Raw genomic sequence first — 26,625 nt, 5'->3', positions numbered from 1 at the left:
AGATGGATTTAACTGCAGGCTACCATCAAGTTCGCATGCATGTAGCCAACACATGGAAAACTGCTTTTCAAACAAAGTTTGGTCTATTTGAATGGTTGGTCATGCCATTTGGACTGACCAATGCACCGGCCACCTTTATGAGATTCATTAATGATGTTTTCAGGGCAAATTTGGGTAAGTTTGTGATCATCTACCTTGATGACATTTTAGTATTCAGTAAATCTTGGGAAGACCATCTTCAGCATGTTCGCACCATACTTGAGTTATTGCGAGCACATCACCTTCACGTCAAAGAAAAGAAATCCTATTTTGGACAAACATCAGTTCAATGTTTGGGATTTATTATTGACAACAAAGGGGTTCGCCCAAATCCCTCTCGTGTACAAGCCTTGGCGCAATGGCCAGCCCCTTCCAATGCACATGACCTCAAGAGCTTCATGGGAGGTATTAATTTCTACAGAAAGTTTGTCTCTCATTTTTCACAGTTGGCTCGCCCTTTGCGCCGGTTGTCTCATCAAGCAAAGTTTATTTGGGATGCCGAATCTGAGCAACATTTTTCTCAACTCAAGAGTGCCTTATGCTCTGCTCCTGTTTTTCGCTTGCCAGATATGAATCAACCATTTGAGATGGAAATTGATGCCTCTCAATTCGCCATTGGAGTTGTTCTTAAACAGGGAGGCCACTCTGTGGCATACCATTCTGAGGCACTTGCGGATGCTAAGCTCATGTACATCACCTATGACAAGGAATTCTACAGTTTAGTGCAAGCTTTGAAGCAATGGCGCCATTACATTCTTGGCAAAGAGACCATCCTCCATACAGATCATCATCTGCTAATCTTCATCAACTCACAACAAAAGATTCAAGAGCAACGCCATTTAAAGTGGGCTTCTTACATTCAACAATTCCATCTGGTGATTAAATACAAGAAGGGGACAAGTAATAAGATGGTTGATTTGTTAGGTCGACCGCCTGCTCAGGTCCTACACATTCTAGAGGTGCATTGTGCTGCATATGATGCTTGGAAGGATATGTATGCAACAGATCCAGTCTTTGGTGAGATATGGGAAGCTTTGCAACACCCTACAGTCATCAACCAAACTCCCTTTCTTGATTATACCATTCGTGATGGTTGGTTGTATAAATTGAACCAACTATGTGTGCGACAATCTGATGATCGTCTCATTTTCATCCGTGAAGCACATGCCTCTTCATGCGGAGCGCATTTTGGCACAGCCAAGACCATTCTCAATCTTCAACGCCACTTCTATTGGCCTGCCTTACCAAAGCAAGCCCTCAAATTGTAAGCATGGTTTGTATCATCCATTACCAATTCCCTCTCGTCCTTGGGAATCCATTTCCATGGACTTTTTAAGTGGCCTTCCTACTACTTTTCGTAAACATGATGTTATCTGGGTAGTGGTATGTCGTTTCTCCAAGATGGCTATATTTCTTCCTTGTCATAAGACTACTTCTGCTGCTCAAACCGTGGATCTCTTCTTCCATCATGTGTGGCCACACTTTGGTTTGCCAAGTAGCATTATTTTAGATCGTGATTCTCGCTTTCTCAGTACCTTTTGGCGTACTCTTTGGTCTTTGTTGGGTTTCCAACTTTGTTTCTCCACTGCCTTCCACCTACAAATAGATGGACAAACCAAAGTTGTCAATCGTACTTTGATTCACTCACTTCGCAGCTACTTTTCCAAAAACAAACAGTGGGATACATAATTGCACATCATTCAACATAGTTACAATCGAGCAACACACTCCTCAACTGGTTTCTCACCTTTTGAGGTTTGCTTTGGGTTTCAACCAAGTGCACCCTCTGAGATGCCATTGACAATCACCCCTTCTGGGTCTGCACATCAACAACAGGAACAAAAATCAGCTCATCATTTTATACACTCCATTTCTCAACGCCAAGCTCAAGTAACGGCTGCTTTGCAAGCAGCCCAAGATCGTGCCAAACAGAGACATGACAAGCAGCAAACACACTTGTCTTTTCAACCTGGAGATTGTGTGTGGCTCTTGTTGGACAAGCAACGCTTCAAGGGCCAGCATCATAAGCTGCACCCTCTGAGATATAGCCCATATATTGTTCTGGAACGCATTGGAGAAAATGCATATCGCTTGGACTTGCCTTCCCAGCTTGGCATCCACGATGTTCTTAATGTTAATAATCTCAAATTATTTGAACCACCTCTCCTTGAGGAATCTGTTACAATTCATCATCCGGTTGATAATATTCCAGATTTTCAGCCTCCTCTGTTCAAAGATACAATTCTGGACTTCAAGAAACGGGATACAAGACATCAGCCATACTTCTCATATTTGGTTGGTCGGAAGGGACACACACTAGCACAGGCAAAATGGATCAATGCAGAAACATTGCAACGCAATTTCCCTCAGTTGGTGGAGGAAGCCGGGACGCTTCCTGATCTAAACAGGGAGGAATTGGGCAACTAGAAAGGACACAAAAATCAGCAACATCTCACTAATTGGGCAACCAAGAAAAAGCGTACTATTTCATTGGAAACATCCAAGAATAGAAAAGAGGGAAACATCTGAAAAACTAGGAAAAAGGAAACATCTAAAATATATTGACTTTATCTAATTATGCAGTTTGATTTTATCTTTTGTAATAAAGAGAATGATGGCATTGTTTATAAAATGCTCATCTCTTCTTCATAATAAAGCGAGTGGTATTGTTTACAGACCTGTGTTATTCCAGTGTTTGTGTCTACAGTCTGTTCTGTGATTCTCTGTTTTTTTAATTTTCAGATCTGCAAGTAAATCAAAAAATCACATCAGTTTTTCAGGTTCCATCAACATATTATATGGGAACTCTTGTTTCACATTGCGGCTCATACCACTTGGCGGTGGTTTTAATTTGTGTAGATGGTTATACAACATGCATGAACTCCTCATGGCCTCCAAGATAGATGGTCCACAATGACAGCTCTATTTAGCAGCCCAACGAAAGGTCTACAATTTCATTCAATAATATTGAATTTAGGTTCTTAATTGTTTTCATTTTTTTACAATTCAATGAAGTGTATTGGTCTTTGTTTTCTTCGTAATTTAATGATATGAAAATGAATTTCATATCTGTAATTTTTTAATTGATTTCTTTTACAAATTCAACGATTTTAATGAGATAATTGTTTGAAATATCTTTGTTTCGGGTGAATATTTTATTTAAATTTATCATTTTAATATTTTTAACCAAAATTTCAAAATATATATATATATATATATATATATATATATGTTGATTTTCGAGTGTTGTCTCTGTTACTAAGTGTTCTTTATAATATTTAATGGTCCCATGTTTCTCTTCACTAGCCGAAGATTTACGCAGTAACCTTTGTAGGCAGGTGAAGCTAATTCTATTTTCGGTATCTAGTCAAAGGTCCAACAAAAGACAAGCGACTAGGCTAGTGCCAGGGATAGCAGATCATCAAGTATGGAGTTGCAGAAGAGAATATCTAAGATGGGTAAAGCAGAGAGGTTGAGGTGTTTTAAACATCTGTCGAAAAGACCATGAAATTCTTCTTTCAGCCATTGTTATTATTAACATATGAATCTTGAATTGTTTTCGTAATAATCCCTCTTAAAAGTTATGAATTTTGAATGGTTTTGTTAATAATCACCCTTAAAAGTTAGAACACCGGCAGAAGTAATACACATATTTGCATTTTCTAAGTAATGATATTGGATTTGCCTCTCTAACGAATGCATCATTTTTCCCTTTATGTCTACCTGTTACGATGATATCATAAAGAACTTATATTCATAGAAATTAGTATAGACATTCATTTTTTCTATAACTAATTTAATTCAAAATTATGGATAAGCAAAGTTTGAATTATTGGCGGAAATACATTAAACTTATTCTAAGTATTATTATAAAGATTAATTAAAAATTTAACAGCCTTGGGAATTCGATGGACAGTTTAAACTTTCTTGGCAATAAAAGGATTCTGTATTTTGCAAATTCATTGAACACCCGTCTATTCAACTCTTTTATTTACGTAATTAGCATGCAATCGGATCTGTCTTCCGCATATGAATCTCTGAAAAGCTTCCCCTCGAAAATATAGTCGAATGCATTCCAATCCACCTTCTGCAAACATTTCGTTGGTCGGCTAAGAAATATATTGTGTTAATGCAAATCAATCAGTGGTTTTACTCAAGTTACATAGGTGTTTATGTAAACTTGTTTAGTGTTAATATTTTGCGTTACAAGTATAATGCTATTCTAGGTTTTTTTAAAGTCATTTTTGTTGGAATAATAATTTTAAACTGTGGGGAGCTGACACTTAGCAGCGACTCAGCTTATTCAAAAAACGGCGATTGGATTTTTCCTCTGCGATGCGATCGCAGATCGCATATCGCACTTCCCTTCTTGTCAATCTTCATCGTGTCCTTTGATTATCTGCGATGCGATCGCAAATCGCATGATTTAAAGGTTATAGAGGCGGTGGCACATCCTTTCTCTTCTTGCGATGCGATGGTGTGATAAGCCATGCATTAAATTCAAATAGGATATTTTCAACCGTGTAATTAATGATATTTACTAGGGTTGGTAAATGTAGGTGAAATCTTAAATTTTACTATTTTTTATTTCACAGAAGCAAGGGAAAAGAAACACGTATTGTAAAAGATATTTTTGTGTTGTTAAATATAAAAAGAATGCAAGAGCAGAGACGTGTAGGGAGAATATCAGCAAGGAGAGCTCTTTCTTCTCTGCAACGCACAACAGTGCTAAACTATTTAGTTTTTTGATATAGTGGAATCAGATTCTGGAACTGAAGTTCCTGTTGTAAATCCCTCTGAGTTAAGGAAGACAAATTCTGTAACAGTTTTTATTATTGTTTTATAATAAAGATTCTGTAGAAAACCAGAGCGTTGTTCTCTATGTGTTATTTTTTGTGTTTGAAATCAACAGAAATTTCCATCATGGTATCGGAGCTAGTCTAGGCACTCAGTGAGTCAAAAAAAAAAACAAGAGTTTGTTTTTTCACTATAGGAGCTGTAAGAAGCTTGTTGAGCATTTTTTTTTGGCAGAGAAAGTTTTTTTCTTGTTTTTCAAAATACAGTTTGTATCTCTTCTTTACCAATACAGGTTAAGATGGCAGATGCTGGAACAGGTTTGACAAATCCCCAACTGCCACAGTTTAATGGGAAAAATTACAGTTATTGGTCCATAACAATGAAAGCATTATTTGCTTCTCAAGGACTATGGGAGCTGGTTGAAACTGGCTATGCTGAACCGGCAGATGCAACAGCGTTGGCTGCTTTGACAGCAGCAGAAAGAGACCAGTTGAAGAGTGACAAGAAGAAGGATGCCAAAGCCCTCTTTTTCCTCTTTCAATCAGTACATGAAAGTGTTTTTCCGCGGATTGCAGCAGCAACAAAGTCCAAAGAGGCATGGGATATTCTCAAAACTGCCTATCAAGGCATGGAGAAGGTGAAGACTGCAAAGTTGCAGATGTTGAGGAGAGACTTTGAAAATCTCAGCATGAAGGAATCTGATACAATAGATTCATTCTTCACTCAGGTTATTGGCTTGATAACCCAGATAAGATCTCATGGTGAGATTCTTGAAGATAGAAGGATTGTAGAGAAAATCTTGAGATGTTTACCCTCAAGGTTTGAATCTATTGTGGTAGCAATAGAAGAAACAAAAGATCTCTCACAGTTCACGGTAGATGAGCTGAGTGCTTCTCTGTTGTCTCATGAACACAGACTGAGTAGAGGAACAGATTCCTCTTTTGAGCAAGCATTCAAGACTCAGATGTCTTTTGGCCAAAGAAGAGGTCGAGGCAGAGCAAATAACAGAGGTCCTGGAAGAAGCCAAAACAGAGGCAGAAATTATCCTACAAGCACAAGTGGAAGAAGCTGCAATCAGAACCAAGATGAAGGTTCAAGCAAACAGGGAGCTCATGGACAAAGATATGACAAATCCCAAGTCCAATGTCATTATTGTAAGAAATATGGGCACTATGCCAATGAATGTAGGAAAAAACAAAATGACATGAATAATAGGAAAAATGCTAATTTTGCAAATGAAGAAGATAAGAACCCAAAGAACGTGCTGTTAACATGTAACATAGCACAAGACAAACAAGAAGATTTTTGGTTCTTAGAATCAGGTTGTAGTAATCACATGACTGGAAATATTGCAATGTTTGCCAATCTGGATGAAAATGTGAAATCTGAGGTAACAACAGGGACTGATGATACGATATCTGTCAAAGTAAGGGCAGAGTCAGTATCCGAGCAAAAAATGGAGAACAGATGATTGTGCCAGATGTATACTATCTACCTGGTCTGAAATGTAATCTTTTGAGCATTGGACAGCTCATTAACAAAGGTTACAACGTGTTCTTCAAAGATGATTTGTGTACAATGAGAAACATACCTCCAAGTAAGAAGATCATTGCACAGGTGCAGATGACCAGCAATAGAATGTTTCCTCTCAAACTCAGGGCAGATTTGAAGGAAGGAAGAACTATTGTAGCTGTAACTCAAGAAGTCTTTCAGGAACAACTGAAAGATGTGAGTTGGTTGTGGCATTTGAGATTTGGACATCTCAATTTCGGAGGCCTGAATCTGTTGCACAAAAAGGGAATGGTAAAGGGATTACCATTAATCGAGAAACCAGACAGCCTTTGTGAAGGCTGCATCTTGGGCAAACAACACAAAGAAAGCTTTCCAACAGGAAAGAGTATAAGGGCAAAAGCACCATTGGAAATTGTTCACTCTAATGTGTGTGGACCGATGCAAACACCATCATTTTCCGGAAATAAATATGTTTTAACTTTCATTGATGATTACACCAGAAAGACATGGGTGTATATGCTGAAACAGAAGAGTGAAGTGTTTGAGAAATTCCGCCACTTCAAAACTCTTGTTGAGAAGCAGTGTGAGTATTATATCAAGGTGCTCAGAACAGATAGAGGAGGAGAGTACATCTCCCAAGACTTTCTGCGTTTTTGCAGAGAGAATGGCATACAAAAGCAGTTCACCACGAGGTATACACCTCAGCAAAACGGTGTTGCTGAAAGAAAGAATAGGACCATTCTTGACATGGTCAGAAGTATGTTAAAGGCAAAGCACTTGCCGCATGAGTATTGGGCAGAAGCTGTCACTTGCGCAGTTTACATCTTGAATAGATGCCCAACTAAAGCTGTCATGAACAAAGTACCAGAAGAAGCATGGAGTGGTCAAAAGCAAACTGTCACTCACATGAGAGTATTTGGTTGTGTGGCATATGCACATGTACCGGATCAGCTAAGAAAAAAGCTTGATAGTAAGGGGGAGAAGTGTGTATTTATTGGCTATTGTGATGAGTCAAAAGCATACAAACTCTATAATCCATCCACCAAGAAATTGATAGTAAGCAGAGATGTGCAGTTCATTGAAGATGAAGCTTGGGATGGAAGCTTAGAGAAGACAGTGAATGTGTAGGAAATTGTGTCTCACGAAGAAGAAGAGGAAGGGACGACAACAAATAATCCTTCCTTGGTGGCTCCTCCTCCACCACAACAAGTACAACAAACCACACCACAATCTGGAATTCGAACAGCCTTAAGAATTCAAGGAAGTGCTTCTCCAAGCACACCACAGGGATCGGAAATACCCTCAAGTTCGGATGGAACTCCAAGCACACCAAGAAGACCAAGATTCAGAAATCTGAATGAGATTTATGAACAAGGAGAGGTAAGTAACAATACCGGTCTGAATTCTTTATTCGCTTTGTATTGTCATGTTGATGACCCAGTCCATTTTGAAGATGTTGTAAATGAAGATAAATGGATTGAAGCAATGAATGAAGAAATTGGTGCAATTGAGAAGAGTAAAACATGGGAGTTAGTGGACCTCCCTGAAGGAAAAAATGCCATTGGAGTTAAGTGGGTCTATAAGACCAAAAGCAATGCTGAAGGAAAGATTGACAGGCACAAAGCTAGACTTGTTGTGAAACGCTACAAGCAGCAACAAGGAAAAGACTATGATGAAACCTTTGCACCAGTAGCAAGGATGGAAACAGTCAGAACAGTGTTTTCTATTGCAACACAAAACAAATGGAAGATTTATCAGATGGATGTTAAATCTGCATTCCTGAATGGAGTGTTAAAAGAAGAGGTTTATGTTGATCAACCTCCGGGCTATGAAGTTGAAGGCCAAGAGCATAAAGTCTGTAAACTGAAAAAGGCTCTTTATGGGCTGAAGCAAGCTCCAAGAACATGGTACAGCAGAATAGATGCTTACCTGATTGAGAATGGATTTGATAAGTGTGATGGTGAACCCACACTCTACATAAAGGATAATGCCGGTAAGATTCTTATTGTTGTTTTATATGTAGATGATTTGATTTTTACTAGCAATGATGCTTCTCTCATTGCTGATTTTAAAGCAGTCATGAAGAGTGAATTTGAAATGACTGACTTGGGCTTCTTAAGATATTTTCTTGGAATTGAAGTAGACCGAAGTGAAAATGGCATTTTTATTTCTCAAGATAAAAATGTAGAAGCGGTGTTAAATAGATTTAACATGTAGAACAACAAGGCAGCTGTGACTCCAACTGTAATGGGGTTGAAATTGACCAAAGAAGACAACAGTAAGGATTTTGATCTAAAACTGTACAAGAGCATAGTTGGCAGCCTTATGTACTTGACTGCAACTAGGCCGGACATTATGCATGCTGTGAGTTTAATCTCCAGATTTATGAAAAGACCGAAAGAGACTCATTGGCAGGCAGCCAAGAGGATTCTAAGGTATGTGAATGGAACGAAGGGGTTTGGTATTTTATACTCCTCTTCTAAAAGTTTCATGTTGACAGGTTACACTGACAGTGATTGGGCTGGAAGTGTTGATGATAGGAAAAGCACATCAGGATATGTGTTTTCATATGGGATCGGGAGCCATCTCATGGGCTTCCAAGAAGCAACCAGTTGTGGCTTTGTCAACAACAGAGGCAGAGTATGTGGCAGCAACAACAGCAGCATACCAAGCAGTGTGGCTGAGAAGAGTTCTCAGAGACTTGTGTCATAAACAAGGAAAGGGCACAACCATTTACTGTGACAATAGATCAGCAATAGCATTGTCTAAAAATTTTGTTTTTCATAAAAGGACAAAGTACATAGACACCAAATTTCACTTCATACGTGAATTGGTTAACAATGGTGAGATTGTTTTGCAGCACTGCAGAACAGAGGATCAGCATGCTAACATCTTGACAAAACCATTGGCAAAGAAAAGCTTTGATCATTTCAGGAAATGCCTTGGTATGCAGAAAAAACCCAGCAGTTAAAATTAAGGGGGAGTGTTGGAATAATAATTTTAAACTGCCAGGAGCTGACAGTTGAGCAGCGACCCAGCTTATTCAGAAAACAGCGATTGGATTTTTCCTCTGCGATGCGATCGCAGATCGCATATCACACTTCCCTTCTTGTCAACCTTCACCGTGTCCTTTGATTATTTGCGATGCGATCGCAGATCGCATGATTTAAAGGTTATAGAGGCAGTGGCACATCCTTTCTCTTCTTGCGATGCGATGGTGTGATAAGCCATGCATTAAATTCAAATAGGATATTTTCAACCGTGTAATTAATGATATTTACTAGGGTTGGTAAATGTAGGTGAAATCTTAAATTTTACTATTTTTTATTTCACGGAAGCAAGGGAAAAGCAACACGTATTGTAAAAGATATTTTTGTGTTGTTAAATATAAAAAGAATGCAAGAGCAGAGACGTGTAGGGAGAATATCAGCAATGAGAGCTCTTTCTTCTCTGCAATGCACAACAGTGCTGAACTATTTAGTTTTCTGATATAGTGGAATCAGATTCTAGAACTGAAGTTCCTGTTGTAAATCCCTCTGAGTTAAGGAAGACAAATTCTGTAACAGTTTTTATTATTGTTTTATAATAAAGATTCTGTAGAAAACCAGAGCGTTGTTCTCTGTGTGTTATTTTTTTGTGTTTGAAATCAACAGAAATTTCCATCAATTTTATAGTTCATTATGTGTAGAAACTTTAGAGTTGTAAGGTATGAATGTAAAATACTGGGTGTGTTTTGGGAAATTTTTATTAAAACATATAACTTATAATTATCAATGTTAAATTAAATTAATAATAGTTAATATAAAACAGAATCTTAGTCTTGGTTTGGCAAAACATTCATATATTTTGGTGGGTAGTAACCACTAGTAAGTCTATACATTTACTATTAAGTTCCTACAAAAGCATAAATTAAGGTGGTAAATAACCTCATAAATATGTTTATTTACATGTTATTCCTATCCATTGAAAGAATTGTTAAAGTTGTGGTGGGAAGTAATTTATGGGATAAAAAATCACTACACATCTAAAATTCATAGATGCATTTTGCAAGGATATCCATAAATTATGACATTAAATATGTGAGATGGTTATCCACATGACATTATATAGTACAAAAGATGCAATAAGACCCAAGTTATGGTCCAATCAAATGTTTGGGAAATATTTTTTTAATAATAATTGAAAAATAAAACCCAAGGGAGTAGCTCAATTGAATATTGCCTTGGTAATGAAGTGACATATTCCTCAAGATTTAGGTTCAAACCTCCTAATGGATTAGCTAACACAAAAAAAAAAAGGAACAACAACAACAAAATAATAAAAAACATATAGTTAATAAACATACACATATATGACATGCATACCACATTAAAAAAATAAATTAAGAAAATCTTAAAACTTTTACCTAAATATATTTTAATATAATTAAAAATAAGAATATCTCTTGATTTTAGACTTTTGTGATTTATACAAAAGGATATCTCTATATATAAACATTAAATTTATATAAATATAAATAATATTAATAAGAATTAGTATAGATCCATCTTAATTTTGGATCTATTAAAGGCTTGGAAGAATTAAATCTCTTGAGGTGCATCATAATTTTGGATCTACTAAGCATTTAGAAGGATTATATTTCTTGAGGTGCAAACCTCTTTGAAAGTGAAAAGAAATTTGATCCCTCTAAAATAAACCTAATATAAACTCAAAAATAAATTTTGAAATTATCTAATTAAAATAAAAAAGTTATATATATATATATATCAAATTATAAATAATAATAATAATAGTAATTTTTTACTCAAATGTTCTAATTCATTTCATTAAATCAAATATTAAATTAAATTAAATTATTAAGTTAATTTTAAATTATTAAATTAATTTGAATCCAATCGACACATAATATAGTATAGCGAACAATTTGCTGGAGAATATCAATATTATTTATAATAATTATAATAATGGTGATGGTTTAGTTTTTTATTTTTGCATGATATAGTTATCAAAAATTAATTTCATCTCTTAAACATTATTTAATTTCTGAATTTAGGTTTATCCAATCCATAATGAATTACAAAGTTTTTTTAGTGGAAATCACATAATAATTTTTTTGGCCAAAGCCTTTCCGTAGAAATCACATAACAATTATTTTTTGCCGAACCATGGTTCATCATCCTGACCAGATGAAGAGATAGACCATGACCACAGAGTAAATAGAGAGCAATATAGAGACCAAAATTTCAAATAACGGCGATTTTTGAAAAATAATATTTAAATTATGATAGTAACAAATATTATTAAGTAACCGCTATATTAAGAAACTAGCTTTTGAAAAATACTATTTAAATTAATTTATTAAGATCAAATATTATTAAAAAAATATTAATGGAAAATAATCCAAAAATAAAACTAAAAAGAAAAAAGTCAAAGTCAATAATATTTAAATTATGATATTGATTTAAAAAAAACAAATATTGTTAAGTAACAACTAGTTTTTGAAAAATAATATTTAGATTAATTTATTAAAATAAAATATTATTAAATTTTTTTATTAATGGGAAATAATCAAAAAATACAACAAGAATAAATAAATAAATAAAACAAAGTCAATAATATTTAAACTTTTGGATTGTTTTTGTGATCCATAATAAATTAAACAAAGCCTTTTGGTAGAAATCACATAAGAGAATTTTTTGGCAAAAAAAAATAAAAAACAAAGTCAATAATATTTAAATTTGGGGCTTCTCTAATCATAATGAATTAAGCATAGTCTTTCAGTAGAAATCACATAAGAGAATTTTTTAGCTGACACGTTTGGAACCAACAAGTGTGATTCATCATCATAATATTTAAATTATGATATTAATATTAAAAACAAATATTATTAAGTAACGCAACTAGTTTCTGAAAAATAATGTTTAAAATTAATTTATTAAAATTAAATATTATTAAAAAAATCTATTAATGGGAAATAATCGAAAAATATAACTAAGAAGAAAAAAATCAAAGTAAAACTACAAGGAAGGGAAGTAGAAAATTATAAAAAGGAGTGAAGACCCTAATTGAGACAACATCATATAACAAATAAAAGTAATTAATGGAAATAAAATAAAATAAAAATAATTAATAGAAAATAAATAAAATAAAACAAAAATATACACAAGTAACTATATATATATATATATATATATATATATATATATATATATATATATATATATATAGATTCAACAATAAAATACAAGGTTGAAGCCCATTAAACAAATAACAAAAATATTAAAAGGAGTTAAGAACAAATAAAATACTTAAGAAGCATGAAGGATCAAGAATATAAAGTCTAATGAAGAATAAACCAACAACAAATACTATAAAAAGGACACCAATACCTTCATAGATAAACAAACAAACAAAATCAACCCAAAAGAAAGAAACCTAAAAAACAAGGAGGACAAAATAGGGACCCAACTTCTATTAATAATTCAGGCATCGTCTCGATTCAAATTATTAGGATTTTTTTTTTTTTTTCTAAGGCCTCCTTCAATTTACGATGATGGAAATGACTAGCCCTAGCAACGACTTGGGTCTCCTCAATGTAGATGTGATGCTTAGATTTATCTGCATGGTCTGCCAAAGCAGAGGAGTGGGTCCTACCATGCTTGATGTCAGCAACATGTTCATGAATCCTTTGACTAATTGAGCGACCAGTCTCACAAATGTAGGGAGTCCCATAAGAGCATGGGTTACCGTAAACAACCTTCATATTCTTGGGGTCCACTGGGTTTTTTATAGATCTAAGGGAGCTCCAGATGGTTTTTAAAGGCCTAAAGGTTGAAGCGACCTTATGTTTCCTTAGGATCTTCACAATCTTGTCAGTGGTATTTTAGATAAAAGGAAGATGAACACCAAAAAATCGATCCTTGGTATCTTTCTTAGCCCTAGGACCTTTTTGAGCCCTGAGGAAAGCCTTAGTACATTGGTGTTTACTGTACCCATCATTAAATAAAAAACTTAGGAGATGTTCTTTCTCTTCATTGAGATGGTTTTCATTAGAAACTCTTCAGGCTCTAGTCGCTAAGGTGTTGAGAACACCAAGCTTTTAAGCTAAGAAATTATGAGAATTATCATGAATATATTGTTTCATATGAGTTTTCTTACGAAATCCCTGATGAGAAAAAGAGCCATCATCATTCCTTGAGAGGAGGATGTTAAGGAAGGGAAGACTACCATTACTTTCAAATTTCAAAGTGAAATTTATGGAACTAGATTGATTTTTAAGATGGAGAAAAAATAATTCCAACTCTTCCTTAGCATGGGACCAGATGACACAAGTGTCATCCACAAACCTCTTCCACATCTTAGGCAGAAGACGAGAAGAAGCTAAGTCCTTTGATTCAAAATCCTCCATGAATAGATTAGCTACCATAGGGGAGAGGGGAACCCATGGCAAAACCGCAAGTTTGCTCATAGAATTCCCCATCGAATGAAAATAATTCATCTGGTCCTGATGATGAGCCACACTGGTTGATTCGAAACGCGTCTGCCAAAATAATTCGTTATGTGATTTCTACCGAAAGAATTTTCATAATTAGTTTTTTTATTATTATTATCAAATCATTTAAAATTATTATTTTTTTTTATTATTTTTTAATATTAATTAAATATTTTTTATTAATTTATTTTTATACATAATAATTAAATAATTTATTTTAATTGCTTTCTCTTTTCTCATTTTTTTAAGCAATTGAGCAATTTTATATTAGGAAAAATATTATACATAAGTACAATCATAAAATCGTTGAGGCTTGGGGCTGAGATTAAACTGGGAGCAGTTGAATGTGGACCATCTACACGAGAGGAAACTAGATGGTCTTTCAATGCAAGTATAAGTTTGAAAGAGTGCCATAGTCCATGCAAGAATTAAAAAGAGTTTACAAAAGTAGCTTATTTCAGGATTCAAAAAGTGTGGCTATCAAAACTTTTCCCATGTAGAGAGCTAAGGAAAAATAGAGCATAAGAAACTAAATAAATAACATGTTCAGACCACTTGTTTTCCCTTGGAGCTAGATGAGACTGGTTGCACTGTATTGATTCCAACTTCATTATCCTTTGCCTTAGAAAACTCATCATTCGCATTTTCCTCAACAATGACACAACCATTGTTAACAAGGTTAATCCTCTCTGCAGACAGAGATGATCCCTCTAGCCCAATGAGTCAGTATAGCGACTTGAGAGGATAAGCAACTAGATATCTTCCCAGATTATGATTGAAAAATAGAACAAGAGAGAAGGCCTACCTTGCTCTGATGCTAATCCGATTTCCTTTGTGAAGTCCTTGAACTACTTGTGTCAAGGTCTTGTTCCTGCTTCTTTCAGCGCTTATGTACCTGTACAAACAACCAAGATACAATAAAGCATGCCAAAACCAATAGAAAATCCAATAATAATCTATTTAGCTGATCAAGGAATGCCAAACAAATACATACATGAATATATATATTGGGAATATGAATGAGCAGTTGTATTATTATTTAAAGAATAAAGGGGAAGTTTACAACCATAACCTTGATGTCAAAAGGTTCTCCTTGAGTGGTAATCCAAGTCCAAGCCAAGAAACTCTCCACCACTCCTTCTCCAATTTTAATGAATAACCTCTAAGCACAAGCTCGGCATAGGGGTGCAAATGGACATAGATCAACCATTTGGGAATGGTAGAGGGGAAATTTATAGGTTGGGAGAGGGAGTTAGACCTCCTCCAAATATAGGATTAGGCCTAGATCTTAAGGAGGTAGCTCATAGGGATGAGACGTAGAGGTTAAATTAGGAGGATTTGACCTCATCTATGCAAAACCACCTCTAGCTTGCCGCTCTAGAAGATTCTATATCACAAAGCTTCTCATCCTCTTTTGGAAAACTTCATTTTTGAGACCATCATGAATATGAGAGAGAACAGATCGATGCCATCACTGGCTTAACAAGGTGCAACAGGCGATCATCGCGGTTTCGATTTTTATAAGGGTGATGATTCTCATTTTAGGGTTTCATGAGCTATTTCTTTAGGGAATGCTATAGATATTTTCCAGACAAAGTTAAAGGAGGGATCTGAGATGTATAAATTGATGAGTATACTATATAATGATCATGTTTCGATCACTTCTGTGTATGTCACAGGGAAGTGCAGGAGGCATGACAAAATATTGTGTAACAAATGGCCCCTAAAGCGCGAAGGCAGAACGAGGAGTGATGGTTGAAATGCTTTACGAGATTTTGGTAAGGACAAGGACGCACAGTACAGGACACTTGCAAATCCAGGATGCATATACCTATACATATTTGAGATTAAGACATGAATCCATGGCATGGACGCAACCATCCAGATGATGAAGACTACATAAAAATATCCATGGTATGGGCACAACCATTTAGATAACAAGGATCAGATAAATATTAAGTCTCAGGGTATGGTCACAGCCATCCGTATAATAGAAACATGTGTACATTCATGAATAACATAAAACTCCATGCAACCTAAGCCATAACAGACAGGGCTCAGGGTCTTGCACTCCATCCCGATCCGATCAATGTACGAATCCCAGCATGCAAAGAAATGTGTTGAAGTCGAACATGCTAGAAAACCACCTAATTAGTAGGCTAATTATGTGGACCGTTAACAGGTATGAGAGAAACCACCAATAATAAGAATGGCCCTCAAGGTACAACAGTACAATTCGTAAATGCAATAATGAAGTTGAGGTCGAACACTCATGGAATCACTCAATCAAAAGCCAGTAATGAAGACCTGTCATCGGATACAAAGAACTGACCATTAAAGCATGCCAACTCTAAGGTACTAAAAGGGAGTTTCTAAGTCATCTTCCTAGATAGTGAGCTAAAGTTGATAGGAGGTGACCCATTCAAGGAAAGAAATGATGAATCCCCCATCATTGACATGAAACAAGGAATAAAGTACAATGATATTTAGGATTGTACCAATGACTCAAACAATATATAGGTAAATAACTGCAAATTAGAATTTCTTGAACATATTGGCGAAACGACTCCAGAGTGTGGTAGCATCTGACTCAACATGGAACTAAAGTTCATGATGACAATGTGGAATAGTTAAAGGAGAGGCAATATGGATCACCCAAACCCGAGAGGACAAGTGACTAAGTGAGGATATCCCAAACCTGACACAAGAGCAGAAGAGTGTCATGTTCAAGAGTGACATGTTGCCTATACAAAGGATGTCTCATTGATCTAGGTGGATATTGGTGGCCACCCGCCTATTCCACTTGGACCTCACCATTTTTCTTTCATTTTTTTAGTTTCCTTATTTGTAGCACAATTTACTATTTTTGGCAGTTTTTCGGGTCCTTCACTTCTGGAGCCATTTTGAGGCCCTAAACGACGTTTTTTGGGAAAAGCGGGAGAAACATGGGACATAAATTGATGTTTCTCACTCAAAAGTTGTAGTCTTCGGATTGATATTTATAACAAGGTATTGTGTGCATCAAACGGAGATCATATGCCAAAGTTACAACCCCAAGAAGTTGATGTACCAATTTACCCAAACGGGGCCCATAGTTTAGCGCTTCATCTCCTAGGGTTAGGTTTTTGGATGTTTATGGTTTTCCATTGTTTCTTAATAATAAATAGGCCTTGGAGCCTCATTGTAACACAATTTAGAGCATGTAGCTGCCACATCTCTCCTTAGAGATAAGCTACCATTGCCCGAGCTAGTCTTATTTCCATTCTGTTTGTAAGCATATTTCGATATTTGATATTAATGAAATGAAGTGTTATTTCTACTGCATCTTTGTATTTATGGTTATATCTGCAATTTTTTGCATTCGTGCTTAAATCCGAATTAGTGGTATTAGAGTAGTCTACTCTTTCTCTATTTTTCTTTGCATGTCCCCAACAAGGTCAAGATATAAGAAGTTAGGGCTTGAACTGGTTGAACCTTTGTAAGACTAGCCTTGCAAATCCCAACAGCTTCCCATGGCGGATGAAAATAAAGACGAGGGGGCAGACGATCCTATCAAAATCTTGCTTGAAGAAGCCCTTGAGCGACAAAGGAACGTAATGATGGACAGCTTTTCTGCAATCCTTCAACGGCTACCCAAGGGCGTCACATCTACTTCATGCAGCTACTCTGGAAGTGCCACACCCTTTAAGGTACAACTTAACTTTGACATTCCCATATTTGAGGGTCGGATAAATGCAGACACTGTAGATAAATGGTTAAATATGCTAGAAGGATATTTTTTCGTTCATGATTTTTCCAGCCAGGAAAATATCACTTTTTCACTTCTCAAAGAAGCCCCCCACATCAAGGGCTGGTGGGAAACCTATTGTGAGCAGAAGGATGAAAATACGAACTCATTGTTTTCAGCCACACCCACTTGGAAATTGTTCCGGGATTCCATCAAGGAGTAGTACTACCCTATCGGGAACTATGAGGATAAATACATAAAGTGTACAACGCTGTGATAGTGAAGGGACCAAGATGTGCCATATTTTACCAATGGTTTTCATACCTTCACACAAAGTTGGGTATCAAGGATTTTGAGAAGCTTTTGGTTCTCATGTACCACAGCTACCTACATAGATACATCCATGATGAGATGTAGTTTCTGGACATCTCCTCACTCAATACGGCATACCGATATGCTGTCAAGATCAAACAAAAGTTTAAACAAAAGAAGCAAGAATTTGGATCTGTGAATCTGTTGATGCCTCGAAAATCGCTGCAACAACATTGGGGATAACCACCTGGTCTGGACCTTAGTACAGCTCCTTTTCCGTTTGGAATGGTGGCTCCGACTGGGGATAATGGGACCAGTTTCCCTGAAGTGGATAAACGGGATGAATGGATGATTTATTAACTAAGCTAGTGATGGGCGAATAACTAAATCTATTAACAAGAATACAAGAATTATGACCCATCCCGGGAACTTATTGAGCTTTAAAGTGCAGCGCTTGATGGTCTATGTCTATAAACAGGCATATAGATGACTCCGTTTAACAAGCATGGACATTATTTCATTCGGGATTACTATGCTTAAATAGTTAAGCAAAGTGATTAAAGCGATATTACCACACTTATCATTTATATCATTGACGCATACATGATTAAAAGAAAGGCACATCATAAAACATCCAATAGTGGAAGGAATATAGATCTGCTGTTAAAGCGCATGCATATAATCAATAATAGCAAAGGATAATCAAATAACAATTCATATGAAAGGAATGAATTCAGACATAGATAAAAATACCATATGAGCTGCTTGAAACTCCCAATATCAATCGCTACTTGTAATTCTTCCTTCAACACAAAAACATTCTCAACAAAGACAATACTGCACAATTGCATAAAAAAGCTTCCTTGTCAAATTTAGAACAACTGGTCCAGTTTCATAAAAGAATATTGACTGAAGCACAGTAGTGCAAACTTCAGTCTTTAAGTCTGGTACAAAACTTTACAACCCTTTTTAAAACAATGAAAGGGTCTATAAATACTTAACTAATCTACCTATCTATAAAACAAAAATCCTATTTAATTGGTATCAATCAATCTTGATTCGATTTTCTTCAGTGATCTGGCAGTCGGCGCCATGATTCATTAAGTAGGTTGCTTGCCTTTATATCTGAGATGACTTATTGCAAGCATTGGCTCTACTTCAGGTGGTTTGTTGAGGCGCGAGCTGAGCTGGGCGGCATAGGTGGCATCCTGAATATCGGGAATAATATACCCGATTGCATCTGTTAGGCACTTGAGGGCGGCTCTCTGTGTATGCGGCTTGACCAGGAAGAACCAATATGTGTCCCAGGTTAAACTGTTAATCCCAGTGATTACCCTCCCCTTTTCTTCTAGATCTGGATAACATGATTGTTCCAAGGTTTTCATAGTTGTAAACTTTCCTGGTGTACATTGGGAAATCATATTTGATAAGTAAAGAGTGTTATTAACTAGCTCAACTAAATTGCTAGAAGTTGATTTACATCTTGAAGCCGCCCTCTCTGCTTTCATTAACTGGGACTGCCATTCTGTGAAGAGTATATCTTTATGTGGTTCTAGGATCCTGGGCAAATTCGCCGCTTGTCCTTGATCAGAATCTTGCCAGTCAAGAAATGCAGCTATGGTTTCTTCGCTTGATCCAATTCAGTTCTGGCCTTCTCTACTTGCTTATTTATGGATGCCGTAATTTCACACAGTGGCTCTGCCTGGGCGATTTGTTGACACAGAAGCTTAATTTGGGATATTAATGCAGTGTTTATTCGCAATGCTTCTGCTCTAAATTCAGCCACTTGTGGAACGCCCTTTATTTTTTCGAGTTGTGATGACAATTGAGAAATTTGCTCATCTTTTGTTTTCATCATTTACTCATTTGTTGTCTTTAATGGTGCCAATGCCTATGATAATTCTTTCTGTTTTTGGATCGCGCTTTGGTTGATCCTTTGGTTTTCTACCTGCAATTGTTGAGTTAGTTGACTGTTTAATTGTTGTTGCGTCAACAATTGCTACTCTACCTGCTCTGCCTTCTGCTTTGTTTCAGCTAACTACGCCTGTAATGAGAAAATCTCTTGATCCTTGGTTTTCAGTAGAAGACTTACCTCCGATGCCTTATCTATTGTCGCTGCTGAATAGGCTTCCGCATACTGTGACAGTTTTGTCAAGTCATCGGAGGGGTCAAATTCCTCCTTCCAAACCACATTGCCCGTGATATTTTTCTCTGGGAAAAGGGAAGGTTGATCAGTCCTTCTTCTTTTCCTTTGTCGTTTAACCACTGCTTTATGCCTTGGGTTGTAGAAGACATCCAAGGGAGGAATATCTTCTACCTGCAAAATGATTTGGTCGGAGGGGTCCTTTGGTATTATCTCTACCTCTTTAGAAATGGGTGGGCCGCTGGTTCCACTCAGAACCTGTGATGAAGTGATTTCCTGTGTGTCCGTTGTCTTGGAAGTGTCTGTGTCCTTTGAACATTCCAACCCACTGATGATGGAATCAAATTGCTTCCATTCCTGGAGCAATTTAGGGTCAATATGAGTATCTATATTGACATCAATGGTGGTTTGTTTTTTCTTTTCAGCTTGGTACTCCTTCCGCACTTTTTCCTGCTCTCTCTTCTGCTTTTCCTCTTGCTCTCTTCTCTGTTTTTCCTCCTGCGCTCTCTTCTTCTTTTCTTCTTTTTCTTTTCTCTGCTTTTCTTCCTGCTCTCTCTTCTAATCCTTCGTTGTAACCGGAGGTTCCTTTGACTATTGTCGATCAGGCTCGCTTGATGATGTTGTTAGGATATTCCGACACATAGGATATAGTTAAGTTCAACTTGGTCTAGTATAGAGTTAGGTTAGAGTTAGGTAAAGTGTGTTTCTTTACCGTTGTACATTTTGTAACTTACAATCCGACGGTCACGATATGTAGTGATCCGACGGTTCACTCTCACCTCGGTATTACCGACACTTGATCCGTGGCTTGACACCCGATTGGTCCATGAGTTCTATTTAAAGCGCATGGAGGGTCATTGTTCGAGTAATCCGTGCATGAGAGAAGCTTATGTAAATTTTCATTCTTTGATTAATAAATTGTCTGTACCCACGTTGGGACAGGCCGTGGACTGTTTCCCTCCTTGCACTCTGAGGGTTTTAACCACGTCAAAAATACTGGTGTATTGATTTGAGATCTGGTTGTGAGCGGTGTCCTTTTGGTATTCTTCTGTGGAACTTACCCTGTAAATTCCTACATGGTATCAGAGCTATTTGAGGGCCGCGTCCGTTGGTGATCCAAATCTGAAGCCGGTAGAACTGCATGTGGCTGTCGTTTCCTAGATCTGTTGTTTCTGACTGCTTTCGGGCCGAGAGGACTGCTCTGTTGCATTCGGAGCATCTGTTTCAGTGAGGAACCCCTTTCGTTTCACGCGAAAAGGTTTCCGGTAGCCCTAGCTGCGTCATTTTTCAGATCGGGAGGTATACAGTGTTTTTTTTGCAGTTTACTGTCATTTTCTCTCTGCTTATTTCGGTTTCGGTTTATTTAGCCTTTTTTTTCCCGGATCTATACCTTTCATTTCTGCGTATGCTCTTTGCCCTGCGACTCTGTGCGATCTGGGCAAATCAGAAACAGAAAGAAAGGATTTTTCTCATGCGTATGCTCTTTTCCCTGCACCTTAGTGTGATCTCGGAAAATCAGAAACATTGAGGAAAATATTTAGTTTTTCGGCTAAAAGCTAACTTTGAGATTTTTTTTAAAAATTTCTAGTTTTTTGGCTAAAGCTAACTTCGAGCCGTAAGGTTCGTTTTTCTTTGGATATTCGTGTTGGGTTTTGTGTTTTGTGTTTTGTAGGGGAAAAGAGTCTTCCCAAGGCAAGCACGCAAATCGAGGCCCCCCCCCTCTCTCTCTCTCTCTCTCTCTCTCTCTCTCTCTCAAATATTTTGTATAGATCAATTGGTTCAAAGACCTTTTAAGAGAGTAGAGGTCTTGGGTTCAAGTCTCCATTTTGTGGGGGCGGATTTTTTCATTCCCGCACATTCGCGCACTTTGCCGGCAACGTCAACAATTTTTTTTCAAAAAGCCATAACTTCTTCATCCGGAAGCCTTTTTCAGAGCCGTTTTTTTTTAAACCGCCTATTTTTTCGAGATCTATCCATTGGACCACTTACTTTCAGCATCTTCAGCTTCAGTTGTTTTTCAAAAATGGAAAGTCCATGCCAAGTCATTCTTGACAGCACTAACTACTTCCAATGGGTAGCCTACATGGGAGATTTACTTAGAAGTAAAGGTCTCTTCAGAATAGCCACAGACCAAGAGAAGAAACCCAAAGATGAAGACAAGGCCGAAAAATGGGAAAATCGACAAGATCAAGCACGTGGCTTGATAGGAATGTCTGTTTCTCCTGATCTTAGATTCCACATTGCAGAAATTGAAACTCCTCATGAAGCATTAGAAAAACTTGCTAAAGTTTTTGGGATTAAAAATGAAATTAGATCCCATCAACTTGAAAATGAGCTGCTTACTTTGGATCCTAATAATTTTTCTTGCATTGAAGATTTCTTGTCAAAATTCAAGACCCTTAGATATCTCTTGGAAGGTGTTAAAGTTAAGAAAGATGATGGTAACCTTATTTATTCCATCCTCACTAAGTTAGGACCAGCCTACTCTGTATTTGTTTCCACTTTCCATTCTACCAGGGAAGCTTTCATTTGTCAAGGCAAAGACTACAAGCCCCCTTCCTTTGACTCCTTTTGTGATTCCTTAATAAGAGAACAAGAAAAACTCTTACACCTTGGTCTTCTTAATCTTGGAAACTCTTCCACAAAAGCGTTAGCCGCCCAGCAGTATCCAAATTCAAAGAATCCTAAGAAGTCTTATCCTCAAAGGAATGGTCCTAAACCAACTCAGCCTCAAGATGAAAGATCATTTCAGCAATATGATAAGCCCAATAAAAACAAATGGAAGAAGACTGATAGACATTGTAACTTTTGTAATCGAGATGGCCACTTAGAATCTAAATGCTTTAAGAAGATGGAAGCCTTGGAAGCCGCAATGAAGAAACATAACATCCATCTGGAGCCTACTTCAACTTCAACTTCCGGAACGACATTTTCTGCATGTCATCGTCAATCATCTCAGTCTGGTTATGCATTAAATGTATCTTCTTCTTCTTCTCATTCTCATGAGTGGCTCATTGATTCTGGAGCCTCTTGTCACATGGCCAAAAACCAAGCCATGTTTTCTTCTTTAAATGATTGTAACACCAAAAATATATATGTTGGTGATGATAGATCTCTTAATGTTGTAGGGACTGGAACTGTTCATCTAGACAATGGTCAGTTCAATGATGTATTATGTGTTCCAAACTTATCCTGCAACCTTCTATCTGTCTATCAGATAACTCATTCAGGTGAAGGTAAAATCGTTGAATTTTCACCTCATGATGTTGTAATCAAGGATCTAAAAGATCCTAAACAGATTCTAGCTACTGGTCTTGCTGATGATTCCAAAAGGTTGTATAAGTTTCACAACTTTGGGTCATCCCATCTTCCCTCAGTATTTGTTGCTCATAATGATGAAGTGAGCAAACTTTGGCATGAGCGGTATGGTCACTTAAACTATCGCTCCCTTCAGCATCTATGTAAAGAAAACATGGTGACAGGTCTTCCTATGGTATCTTGCAAAGATGGTGTTTGTTCCGGATGTGTACTCGGAAAACATCATCGGGACAGTTTTGACAAACGTGCCTCTTGGCACGCCTCAGCCCCTTTACAGCTTGTGCACAGTGATTTATGTGGTCCTCTTCCTGTTGCTTCATTCTCTGGCTGCAAGTACTTCTTAACTTTCATTGATGATTTCTCTAGACGCACTTGGGTATACTTCTTAAAACTCAAGAGCGAAGTATTTACCACCTTTTTGGCCTTCAAAGCATTCGTTGAAAAACAATCTGGACATCAAATTCTTAAGCTAAGAACTGATAATGGTGGAGAATATGTTAAAAATGCATTCATCACCTTTTGCACCGAAAATGGAATTCAAATGCAACATACTGTTCCATACACTCCACAACAAAATGGTGTAGCTGAAAGGAAAAATCGCACTTTAAAGGAAATGGCTAATTGTATGCTGCAATCTAAAGGACTCAGTCTTAGTTTTTGGGCCGAAGCAATTAATTGTGCAAATTATATAATCAATCGCACTCCTACTAAGGTTCTAGAGAATATCACTCCAGAAGAAGCTTGGAGTTCCATTAAACCAGATGTAAGTCACTTTCGTGTGTTTGGAAGTGAAGCATGGGCCCATATTCCAGATGAAAAGCATAAAGCCTTAGAACCTAAGAGTGAGAAATGTACTTTTGTTGGATATTCTGAAGATGTAAAAGGCTATAGACTTATTCCATTTAAGTCCAAAAATGTTATCATTAGAAGAGATGTAAAATTTGATGAAAATAAATCGGCCTGCGAGCCTAGTCCGGCGGATGTGCCACCTCTTCCCATCTCTTCTATCTTTGAGAACATTTCTTCTTCTGATGATGAAAGCGAGGATGATAATCCTTCCCCACCTTCTCAGGATCCTCAACTTCCAAGATGGGTCCGTGCTACTCGGGATGCAGCAGGTGATCTTGCCGGTGATCCTACAGATCAGCGACGTACACGTTCTCAGTTTGAAAGAGCCTCTTCTTTACTGGCTCAAGCTCCAGTGAATCATGATCCTGACACTTTTGTAGAAGCTTCAGGCCATCCACATTGGGAAACAGCTATGAATGAAGAATATCATTCATTGATGACAAATGATACATGGGATCTTGTTCCTCTACCAAAGGGACGCAAACTTGTTAGATGCAAATGGGTTTACAGAACCAAGTATGGACCAGATGGGAAAGTTGACAAACATAAAGCTCGTCTAGTTGCTAAGGGCTTTTCACAGGTTGAAGGCATTGACTACACTGAAACCTTCTCTCCAGTTGCCAAAATGAACTCTATCCGCCTTGTTCTTTCCCTTGCTGCCTCTTTAAAATGGGAAGTCCATCAAATGGATGTTAAATCTGCCTTCTTGCATGGGGACTTGCAGGAAGAAATCTATATGGAACAACCCATTGGCTTCATACAAACAGACTCCAGCCTCGTTTGTCGCCTTAAGAAATCCCTTTATGGCCTCAAGCAAGCTCCTCGAGCTTGGTATGCCAAAATGGATAGCTTTCTTTTAGAATCTGGCTTTTCTAGGTGTCATTCTGACAATACTGTCTACACCAAGAAAGTGGGCAACTCTCTCATCATCCTTGTTCTTTATGTTGATGATCTTATTCTTACTGGTAGTGATCCCAACCTTATAAACCATGTGAAGTCCAGCCTTAAAAAGAAATTTGAAATGACAGACTTAGGACACTTACACTATTTTCTCGGTCTTCAAGTCTTGCAATCCCAAGAGGGTATTTTCCTTTCCCAGTCCAAGTATGCTTGTGATATTCTTCGTCATTTTCACATGGAAGACTGTAAGCCAGCCCCTTCTCCCTTTCAGTCTGGAGTCAAACTTTCAGTCTCTTGTACTTCTCCTGAAGTTGATGCTACCTTATACCGTCAACTTGTCGGAAAACTCTTGTATTTAACCCATACTCGTCCTGATCTTTCCTTTGTTGTTGGCCTTGTTGCTCGTTTTATGCAAAACCCCCGTGAAAGTCATTGGAAAGCAGCTAAAAGAATACTTCGTTATGTTCGAGGTACAATACAGTTTGGGATTCATTACAGTGCCAAAGCAGCTCCTCTGTTAGTTGGTTTCACTGATTCTGATTGGGCTGGTGACCTTGATGATCGGAAGTCTACTGCCGGTTATGTCTTCACTCTTGGTTCAGGACCTATTACATGGGCTTGTAAGAAACAGGCTGCCATTTCTCTTTCGTCAGCAGAAGCAGAGTATCGTGGTGCCGTGGAAGCTAGTAAGGAAGCCTTGTGGCTTCGTCAGATCCTATCAGAGTTTGGCTTTGAGCAGCAGCATCCAACCACACTTTGGTGTGATAATCAAAGTGCCATTCAGCTATGCAAAGATCCAGTCCAGCATCAGCGCAGCAAACACATTGAACTACACATGCACTTCATCAGAAAGCTCATTCTTGACCATGTTCTTGAAGTGCAATATTGTCCAACGGATGATCAGGTTGCAGACATCTTCACAAAGGCTCTCACAGAGGCGAAGTTCACTAAACTTCGATATATGCTTGGAGTTCAGGAAGTTGTCACTAAGGGGGGATAGGCTCTAGTGCCTCCTTCCTTCTCCTATTGTGTCATATTTGTAAATCCTTCAATCCTATCCCAAGTTGTTCTTAAGGGGGGATGTTAGGATATTCCGACACATAGGATATAGTTAAGTTCAACTTGGTCTAGTATAGAGTTAGGTTAGAGTTAGGTAAAGTGTGTTTCTTTACCGTTGTACATTTTGTAACTTACAATCCGACGGTCACGATATGTAGTGATCCGACGGTTCACTCTCACCTCGGTATTACCGACACTTGATCCGTGGCTTGACACCCGATTGGTCCATGAGTTCTATTTAAAGCGCATGGAGGGTCATTGTTCGAGTAATCCGTGCATGAGAGAAGCTTATGTAAATTTTCATTCTTTGATTAATAAATTGTCTGTACCCACGTTGGGACAGGCCGTGGACTGTTTCCCTCCTTGCACTCTGAGGGTTTTAACCACGTCAAAAATACTGGTGTATTGATTTGAGATCTGGTTGTGAGCGGTGTCCTTTTGGTATTCTTCTGTGGAACTTACCCTGTAAATTCCTAC

The 26,625-nt window shown here is 37.4% G+C and overlaps 1 protein-coding gene across 1 annotated transcript; it reads left to right on the top strand.

Annotated features, from left to right (window-relative positions):
- The first annotated feature begins 1,830 nt into the window (after nucleotides 1-1,830).
- On the top strand, nucleotides 1,831-2,466 carry LOC149210767 (uncharacterized). Its single transcript, XM_089399083.1, has one exon. It carries the CDS (start codon nucleotides 1,831-1,833, stop codon nucleotides 2,464-2,466), a length of 636 nt encoding a protein of 211 aa, XP_089255209.1.
- Nucleotides 2,467-26,625: the final 24,159 nt, after the last annotated feature.

This window comes from Pinus tabuliformis, chromosome 1_2, assembly GCF_031772625.1.
Source record: "Pinus tabuliformis cultivar Carrire ecotype Pingquan chromosome 1_2, CPIR1, whole genome shotgun sequence".
Lineage (NCBI taxonomy): Eukaryota > Viridiplantae > Streptophyta > Pinopsida > Pinales > Pinaceae > Pinus > Pinus tabuliformis.
Note: the sequence above shows the minus strand (reverse complement) of the source record. Positions and strands in the feature narration are given on the sequence as shown.

Excerpts from the sequence above, each read along its gene's own strand:
- LOC149210767 (XM_089399083.1), top strand. The coding sequence starts at position 1,831 with ATGCCATTGACAATCACCCCTTCTGGGTCTGCACATCAACAACAGGAA.